Source organism: Oncorhynchus mykiss, chromosome 16 (assembly GCF_013265735.2).
Source record: "Oncorhynchus mykiss isolate Arlee chromosome 16, USDA_OmykA_1.1, whole genome shotgun sequence".
NCBI lineage: Eukaryota > Metazoa > Chordata > Actinopteri > Salmoniformes > Salmonidae > Oncorhynchus > Oncorhynchus mykiss.
In genome coordinates, this window is record NC_048580.1 from 24,324,764 (window position 1) to 24,334,672 (window position 9,909).

General features: G+C 42.6%; 1 protein-coding gene across 5 annotated transcripts in view; it reads right to left on the minus strand.

The window, feature by feature from the left end:
- The window catches only part of LOC110491687 (zinc finger protein 91), a 33,073-nt gene extending 23,486 nt beyond the window's left edge, over positions 1-9,587 (minus strand). The window contains exons 1-6 of one of the 5 annotated variants that reach the window (XM_036946582.1): positions 9,327-9,585; positions 5,136-5,338; positions 2,845-2,949; positions 2,652-2,747; positions 2,385-2,495; positions 1,839-1,965 (exon numbers count right to left, since the gene is read on the minus strand). In XM_036946582.1, the coding sequence (XP_036802477.1) occupies positions 1,839-1,965; positions 2,385-2,495; positions 2,652-2,747; positions 2,845-2,949; positions 5,136-5,338; positions 9,327-9,351 (667 nt within the window). In that variant the 5' untranslated portion in view covers positions 9,352-9,585. Of the gene's footprint in view, positions 1-1,838; positions 1,966-2,262; positions 2,496-2,651; positions 2,748-2,844; positions 2,950-5,135; positions 5,339-9,326 lie in introns of those variants that run through there. The other 4 variants (XM_036946581.1, XM_021565317.2, XM_021565318.2 and 1 more) reach the window with 4 other exon arrangements.
- Between the last annotated feature and the right edge of the window lie 322 nt (positions 9,588-9,909).

A 9,909-nucleotide genomic window follows, 5' to 3' on the forward strand; every position in this document is an offset into this window, starting at 1 on the left:
TTTATTATACAAACAACATGTCGGCTACTCCATCCCTATACAGTGGTGGGGAGGGGGGGGGGGGGGTAGTGGGCACAATCAAACAGGGCTATGTGCTCTCCTCTATCCTCTCCCCCTCGTCTCGTCATGGCCAACGTCTCTTCTGGACACCCTTAGGGTGCAGCCAGGGTGACGTCACGACCACCTCTCTTGCTGGCGGGGCCGGCTGCTCTCTCCGGCGCTGCAGGAGGGGTGGGGCCCACTCTCGTAGCGCTGTTGTCATCTGTCGCCGGGCTCGCTGTCTGGCACTAGACCCAGGTCTACCTGGGTGGGTCTCTGGGTAGCAATCTAGCTTGTCCTGCCAGCAGCAGGTGTCTAGATAATTTCTTCCTCTCCTAATCCAGCCTCCCAACACGCTCCTTCGCTTCTTTGGCGGTGACTCCGAAGAGGCTGTCGTCAGAGACGGGGGAGTTCAACAGCATGGCTTTGTCGGTCTCCTTCATGCCTGTCAGAGACAGCCAGCGGTGTCGTTCCGCGACCACCATAGTGGCCATGGACCTCCCCGCACACACAGCCGACACTTGGGTGATTCTTATTCTGTCTCTTTCTCTGACAGCCCAGTCTTACCCGTAGTGAGACGGGACAGAGAGGCTGCCAGGAGGGCAATATTATTTCCTGCTGCTACCGCCTGGGCCCCGAGTACAAAGGACTTCTCAACCAGCTGCGTTGTGAGTCGGTCTTTTGATGTGGGTAGAGAAGCCTTCTTGGACGAGGGTCAGGAGCTCGAACCCGGGACGAGATACGCAGCCACGGCGCTCTCGAGCCTGGGGATCCCCTGGGAAATTCCCACTCGTCTGCTGTCCACTCTGGTGAATGGGATATAAGCTTTGGCCGGCGCGAGTGCCGTCAAAGGTGACTCTCATGAGCCCTCCACGTACTTTCTGAGCGAGGGCATGGCAGGAGCCAATGGCTCCGCCACCCTTCTTGGCCGAGAATAGGGGCCGCCCTCCATCATATCCACCTCCGGGTTGGGGGGAATGGGGGGGCAGCTGGAGCTCTAGCCGGCTCGCAGCCCTCTCAATGAGCCCTGGAAACTAAGAGCGCAGAGAGGCCATAACGTGAGGGGGCTGCTGAGTAGTCAGAGTCCACCTTGTCCTCGCACAAGGATGAGAAAAATCTTGCACTCTCCTGAGGGAGTTTTTTCCCCAAATTCGGTCAGTGGAATGGAATGGAGTGTTCCGGAGAAACATCCATGCACCTACCAACATCCTCGTCATCTCCAGAAGCGGTGCAATCATATGATGCCTCAGAAACTGAGACTGACATTGCGTCCTCTAGAGGAAAATCCTCCCTAAAAAATGCCCACTGCTGCTTCCTCTCCTTTAAAGAAAGGAGGGCGCAGCTAGGGCATTGTGGGAGATTTGTGAGGCTGCTCCTAGCGTGCTGTGACCCTAAGCACACGAAACACAGGTCGTGTGAGTCCACAGAGGAGCAGTGACACTGAGCTCTTAAAAGAGCTTTTGGGTTGGGTGTAAATACCGGTGTGCTCATTTAGATGGACAACATTGATACTTCGAAATCGACGGCGGGTTCGTCCTGAGACTTATCTTCTCGGCTTCTTCAGTCCGGTTCAAGTCGCTGAAGATAATGGGAGGCTGATTGAGGGGAAGCGTCCCTTTTATATAGGGACACCTGTGCTCCCATTGGTTGCAGGTGTGTGCATAATCTTCTCTCAGGCTATTCGCTGCCTAGGCAGCGGGGTAAACCACTAGGAGCAAAACTCCACGATATAGAACAGTGAGTTCAAATTTGCTTATTTTTATGTCATACATTAAAGCTCAGAGTAACATAGCTCTTACCGTTGGTGTCCACATATTCATATGTGTTGTTTTGGTACTGGAGTAGGGTCTTCAAAGGCTCGGGGTGACACACAAACTGCACACAGTCCTCCAGGATAGAAGGGTCAGGTAGAAACCAAGATGCAGTCTAATGGAAAGAGGAATGGCAATGGTCCCCATTTCTATAATATCATCTGAATTAATATTTTATATGAAACCAGTTAATAGAAATATCTCTCTATGGATGTTGCATTCTACCATAATTGGATCCAATGAATAGACATTTGGCATTTATATAATTTCAACATTTGGTTTAACCCATAGCGTTGGATAGAGGGCACATCTTTGCAGTGGCGGCATTGAGGGCTATCTCCATTTGAAAGTAGCCAATTTCTTCTTATACTACTGAAAGTATGTTTTCTGAATAGGTATAAAGCCTACTTACCCAAAGTGGAACACTGTCACCTTTGGTCCAACCACTACCAACCGATTTGTATAGGATCCCTTTGTACAGTGATTGTTGTATGAAAGTAGACTGATGATGGCAATAACATCTTAGCATGGTACCTGTTGAAGGGTTGGTGTTGGAAGTAACTTCTCCAGCCTAGACAGGAACTCCCACACCAGACTCTGCAGTGAGGAGTCATACTTGAGGCCGAATTCCTCTGAATAAACATTCTAGAAAACAAACAAGAACATTATGTCCATGCTTTTGAATTAAAACAATGATCTACAATGCATGTGAAAGTATTCATACCTTTCACATTTTGGTAACCTTCTAAAGAAAAATGTCACGAATAATTGATCAGCTACACAGTCAGTGACAACACTGACCTGGAAGAAGTGTTCCCTCTCAATTGGGTCCTCTAGCAGGCTTTGAATCAGCTTCAGGAAGTTGGATTCTGATGCCTCCACCTCTGGATCAGGAATCTACAGCAAACATTGAACAGTCAGTCAATTTAACTAGCCAACGTTAAACGACAGCAAAGTTATCAGTCTTGATATTTCACTGAGTAGCAGCACTCACCTCCTTTTCCCTATGAGTGATGACACAGGATCTAAGCCTGTTCAGGTGTGGCTGGATGGTGTCGGGGTCAGCTAGGTGATCTGTGCGACACAACTCCAGAACCAGCTGATGGAGTAAAAAAATACTATTAATTATTATGTACACCAACCTGCAAGTAAGAGACTATGGGATGTGTTCATTTGTTAAACAAATCAACATATATTTTATATCTTAGATTCTTCAAAGTAGCCATCCTTTGCCTTGAAGACAGCCTTGCACACTTTTAGCATTCTCTCAACCATTTTCACCTGGAATACTTTTCCAACAGTCTTGAAGGAGATCCCACATATGCTGAGCACTTGCTGGCTGCTTTTCCTTCACTCTGCGGTCCAACTCATCCCAAACCATCTCAATTGGGTTGAGGTCAGGTGATTGTGGAAGCCAGGTCATCTGATGCAGCTCTCCATCACTCTCCTTCTTTGTCAAATAGGCCTTACACAGCCTAGAGGTGTGTTTTGGGTCATTGTCGTGCTGAAAAACAAATTATAGTCCCACTAAGCCCAAAACCAGATGGGATGACGTATCGCTGCAGAATGTGTCCTGAATTCAAAATAAGTGTGCCTTGAATTCTAAATAAATCACAGACAGTGTCACAAGCAAAGCTCCCCCACACCATCACACCTCCTTCTCCATGCTTCACGGTGGGAACCACACATGCGGAGATCATCTGTTCACCTACTCGTCTGCGTCTCACATCGACAAGGAGGTTGGAATCAAAAATGTCAAATTTGAGCTCATCAGACCAAAGGACAGATTTCCACCAGTCTAATGTCCATTTCTCGTGTTTCTTGGCCCAAGCAAGTCTCTTCTTCTTATTGGTGTCCTTTAGTAGTGGTTTCTTTGCAGCAATTCGACCATGAAGGCCTGATTCATGCAGTCTCCCCTAAACAGTTGATGTTGAGATGTGTCTGTTACTTGAACTCTGTGAAGTATTTATTTGGGCTGCAATCTGAGGTGCAATCTGAGGTGCAGTCAACTCTAATGAATTTGTCCTCTGCAGCAGAGGTAACTCTGGGTCTTCCTTTCCTGTGGCGGTTCTCATGAGAGCCAGTTTCATAATAGCGCTTGATGGTTTTTGCAACTGCACTTGAAGAACCATTCAAAGTTCTTGACATTTTCCGGATTGACTGACATGTCTAAAAGTAATGAGGGACTGTCATTTCTTTTTGCTTATTTGAGCTGTTTTTGCCATAATATGGACTTGGTCTTTTACCAAATCTTCTGTATACCATCCTTACCTTGTCACAACACAAATGATTGGCTCAAATGCATTAACGAGAAAATAAATTCCACAAATGAACTTTTAACAAGGCACACCTGTTAATTTAAATGCATTCCAGGTGACTGCCTCATGAAGCTGGTTGAGAGAATGCCAAGAGTGTGCAAAGCTGAATCTCAAATATAAAATAAATACTGTTTAACACTTTATTTGTTACTACAATATTCCATATGTTATTTCAACCCGTCTTCACTATTATTCTACAATGTAGAAAATAGTACAAATAAAGAAACACCCTGGAATGAGTAGGTGTGTCCAAACATTTGACTGGTAGTGTATATATGTATAACTTTAAGAGCTGGATTGCCAGTCATTGAAATTTGTTTATTTTCTTTTGAGCTTGTTAGCATATTTAGCTAGCAGCCTCCCAGGAAATTCCCTATTACTTGTGCTCATTCTGTTAGCATTCTGGTAATAGACGCCCAATGTTTTTTTTGCGTTTTTGGAGCCCCCTTGTGTACTAAGCCAGTAATACTGTAAATCCCAGGGTGAGATTTACTTATTTTAAAAATGTATTTGACCTTTATTTAACTAGGCAAGTCAGTTAAGAACAAATTCTTATTTTCAATGACGGCCTAGGAACAGTGGGTTAATGGCCTTGTTCAGGGGCAGAATGACAGATTTATACCTTGTCAGCTTGGGGATTCAATCTTTCAACCTTTCGGTTACTAGTCCAACGCTCTAACCACTAGGCTACCTGGCGTCAATATGAGCATCTGAATACCTCCCAACTTTAATGTGTAGATGGGTGAGAAAAAAATCTATTTAATCCATTTTGAATTCAGGCTGTAACAACAAAATGTGGAAGTTAAGTTAAGAGGAATGAATACTTTCTGAAGGCACTGTATGTAGTTTGTGACCTCACCCCCTGTACTTGAACAAGTGTCCCCCCTGTACTTGAACAAGTGTCCCCCCTGTACTTGAACAAGTGTCCCAATCCCTCCTCTCCTTTTCCATCCGTCCCATCTCTCACCTGTGCCCGCAGCCCCATGATGAGTTGGACTCGCTCTCTGTAACTCATCAGATCAGGAACTACCTCCAACACAGTGGCGACAAACTCCTCCACCAAGCCATAGTCCATTATGTCTCTCCGCTGAACAACTTGCCACAGTGCTGCAGACGCCAGACGCAGTGGAGGAACAAAAAGACGCAAAGACGACAGTGGAAAAGGTCCATCTACAGAAACACAAATTCAGATAGTTAGCTAGATGACAAATACCTTAGAAAATACTTATATTCAGATCATTTCATAATAATAAGCCATCTTTGATCGATTTTCTTGTTGTCAAACAAGGCTTTGAAAAAATGATGTAAAATCATATTTATTGTCTTTTTCTAGAGGCAATCTGCAGTCACCCCACCGTTGGAGAAATGTAACCACTCAAATTCATGAACAGAGCTACGGATACAAGGCCTGACCAGCCATGATAAAATACGTTTTAACCATGTGTTGCGGCTATACAGTATTTGTTTACAATTACATTGTTTACAAAAGAAAACACGCTTTTATTTTGGGTTCTGATGGAGTACGACAGTTGAACTAAGCTCATGAGGCATACATTATATTCTTCAAGAAGTCGGTTCAATTATTTGAATTCCATTTCGTTCGTTTTTTTTTGTGTTTTTCAGTTTCTCTACAGATAAAACAGATACAGCCCAAACTTAATGTCGTAGGGAGTTTCCAACATGCCAATTTTCAACATAGTTTAGCGCATAAAACGTGGTAATTAACTACAATGACCATTATCCATTGTGCATCTACTTGTCTTGTCTGTGTTTCTTTTATGCCTTCTACGGAAAAGACCAGAATGCACGATCATGAGGGGATATAGAGAGCAGCTGTTGTTTCGCGAGGTATCTCCACCTGAAAATACATGATCACAGTGATTGACAATTGGTATTCAACACTCATAAAAATGTGTCTTATTTACTTTGAAGAACTACAAAATAGTTATTTTGTCAGACTGCATAGGAAGTAGCTCTATAGAGATCACTTAAAATGAAATTATAATCATCAAATAATATGCACAACTGAAATACTTTAGTAAAGTAATGTGAATAAATGATGGTTAATAAGTGATAAGCAGTAATGGGCAGTCACTACCATCATGGGACTTTTATTAATAGTTTATTCTGTGTTGTTACAGCATTCAACCTAAATCAAAAACCGTGATTTATTTTAAAATAATCGATCTCCGCACTAATCGCTCAGCACTATTACATTTAAAGTAAAAAAAATGGAAAAAAAAAAAATCACAGATTGCCCCTTAAATACTTTTTGATGTAAAGTCCCCTGTTTAGGGAACCTGAGTGGTTCTGGAACCGTTTCCGACCTACATTTCCGCTTATAAATCTATCTGTGGACACCGTAGATCAAAATGTCTCACATTGAGCGGTAGCCCTGCGTCTCATGGACACAGGAGTTTGTCTCTTCTGCCTGTATGAAGCAGGATGTGAAATCTGACACCACTTGAAGCTGGGATGTCCCTCGCACCATTTCATTTGCTCTTTCGACTATCCAACTCCTGGCTGAACCCTACGTCACAGCTACTAACAACGCATATGCCTGGAATCCTTACACCATAACACAGCAGGAGAGTGGTTTCGTCGCTGTAGCATATTCAAAGGTCGATCTACTAAGGCTGTCCCCAACTAAAAAAATATTGTGTCAACCGAAAGTCGTCTGTTCTTTCGACCAATTGATTGCTCTAAATGTTTATACATGTATTTTTCCATTTGCAGACACACCCTATGTGTTTTAATAAAATCAACAATGTGCATTGAGTTTGTATGACGCTTTAAGCTTACGGTTTGATGCCTCAAGAGGGCACTAGAGATCCAGATAACCAGAAGAAGAAAAAATACCTGACTCAACTATTCTCCTCCCGCTCCTGCTGGCTTTTGCAGATTCGGCCATTACTCTCCTGAAGTTGACGGTAATAGGCTACACGAGGAGTCGGCAACCTTTCTCATGTGGAATGCCAATTTATCTTAACGTTTCTACCGATCTGTGTGCCAGTTATGGTTTTGATATGCAAATTTCCGTGACACAGTTTCATTTAATTTATAATGATGTCTTCATACCTCAAAATCATTGTCATGTGGTTAATCAAAATTCTATCCAAATCTAAATGAAAATGATACAAACCTAAAACATTACTTCTAATGCCATTGACAACTATGTAAAAATATCCCACATAAAGCCAACAAATAAAAACATTGCAGCCTGCAGGTAGAAAATATCCTGATAAAAATAAATATCCTATAAATCACATTGGCTACACATGGCCTGTCTGTAACAAACTTGAAACATTGTATCACCTATTAACTTGGGTCAGGCCCTAAGCTTGTGCTAGCAAACTTGCAACATAGTATAAAATATTCTGGGCTCTCAGAGTTTCCCATGCCAGTGAGCTCTGGACAGACACAGCTGTAGGCTATTTGTGCGAGGGATAAGAAGCCGTGCTTGACTTGGGCAGGAGCTCACTGGAGCTGAGTACCGGCATTTCAAATGTTCTACTGCTTGAGCTCCTGTTCCTCTTTAAGAATATTATCTCAAAAGTATCGTGGAGCTCATGCACCTAAATATAAACAGTACCAGCACCCAAAATGAGTACCAGAACCTATTTCATTCCAAGTCAAGCATTGATTCCACTGGATCAGAGCATGACAGGTCATTCATTAGTGGTGGTGTGTTAAACCAATCAGAAATACTATCAGATCCCCAAATGGTTACATTTATATGCCTACATTTGCACGCAGGCCAGGTAGCCTATAGACCTACATCTATGCATGCGTGTACTTACTCAACACTAACAGGAGCACTCCAAAACAAAAGACAATGTATGTATACATTTACATTACTCATAAATGGAATGAAATAAACCAAAACCTGTTTCTCACAAGTATACCATAGGCTGTGCACTCTGCAAACAATGTGTTCACTCTGACAGTGAGAATGGGAAGGCTGAAATAATAATATTGAATGCATTAAAAGAAATTACCATAACCAAAGTAACAAACATTGTATTAGAAATGATAGGAATTAACAGTAAATGTACTACTGGTGATATATGGAATGGGGAATTGATATACACTAACAATCAAATGCAAACAATTCACACAATAAAGTTATGAAACAATAAATATGCACAAATTGGAGAGAGAAGTGCATTGTGCATCTGGGCGAATAGTCAACACAACGTCTACATTGGCCATGCAGAAGTCAGGGCATTCATACTTCTTGCGCTTCGCGGAGCAGTGGAGAGCTGTTGTCAAGGAAGTGAGTCTGTGTATTATACAGGATGTACCACTCCCACCTACTGTCAACCAATCAGGTCAATGCGGAGCTATACAGAGCCCTCCGTATTGTTACAAAATTTGGGAGGTGCATGGCGATGCAGTACAGAGCTTGATTTGGCCTCTGCATGCCTCCACAATTATGGAGCCTCCGACCACATTTTCGAATCAAGCATAAATAGGCTTTTAGTCTAGGCCTCCGCAATGGATTAGTTCACTGAGATGGGCGCAACTATATGCATTTGTTTAAGTCGAGCATTAACAATCTTGGGCGACCAACAGCCTAACGACCAAACAATCGCCCAGTCGACTGATTGGTGTCAGCCCTACGATTTATAGACAGTAATCTAAAATAATTAATAGATTTGAAACAAAAAACACTTTGTCATTGACAGACAATATTAATATGAGATGAAAGGCGAGTTCCTAACTAGTTCAGGAAGCCAAGCTGGGGCTCTGTGAGAAGTTCACAGCAGTGGGGGCAAATGTAATCAAAAGAGACCTTTCAAAAATAGGCACATTTCAAGCCATATTCATACAGAAATATAAAATGTATTATTTTCATATTTGTACTGTGTACTTGAGTGTGTGTCTTCACAAGTGACTACACCTCAGCAATTTAGTTTTTTAAATTTACCAGTAAGGTGAGATTTTTCCCTTTCTTGGAGTACGCAGCATTACTAGTAATCGTTTATGGCCCTCATGATAAATCATGACTTTCGGCGATTACGTAAATTACATTTTTGATTACATTCAAGAGGTTTTAATAATATTGTACTACAGATCATTCATGGAAATAAAGCGCTAGCTATTTGCATCTGCAATTTTGCTCTATTGTTTTGTTGGTGTTTTGTGTTTTATTTACCTTCTTCCTTAAGATGTTTTTGCATGTCGAGCTTCCAGTGTTAACTGTAGTGTATTACTTAACTGGCTTTTTTTGGAAACAAAATGTGCTAACGCCACTCCAGAGTTTACCAAATAAAACCAGGAAGAAACAACGTTACTTCTTCTTTGAGATTTGGTTGGCGGGTCGCATCTCAATGTTAAAGTGCATACACCGCCACCTACTGTACTGGAGTGTGAGGCTAGTCACTGCCTACCTAACTACATAAAATGATCTTCATTAGTCCTGTTCTTCTAAGAAAGTGAAATAGAGCCCTAGACACCTACTTCCCTCTCCCCACCCTACCACCCCAACCTTGTCCAGCCTTCTAACCCTTTCACACAATCTCTCCCTAACTATGTTATACAGTTCACAAAATATCAACACATGCGCCACTGTTTCCGCCACTAAACACTCATCACACAGACCTGTTTCATGTCTCCCTATCATCCATAACGTGGCATTCGTAGTTTACTCCACACAACTTCCTCTCTCCTACATCACATACTCCCCACCTCTTCCTTAATTGACTGGTGTACGCAGTACAATTGCCTCCCCTTACTAC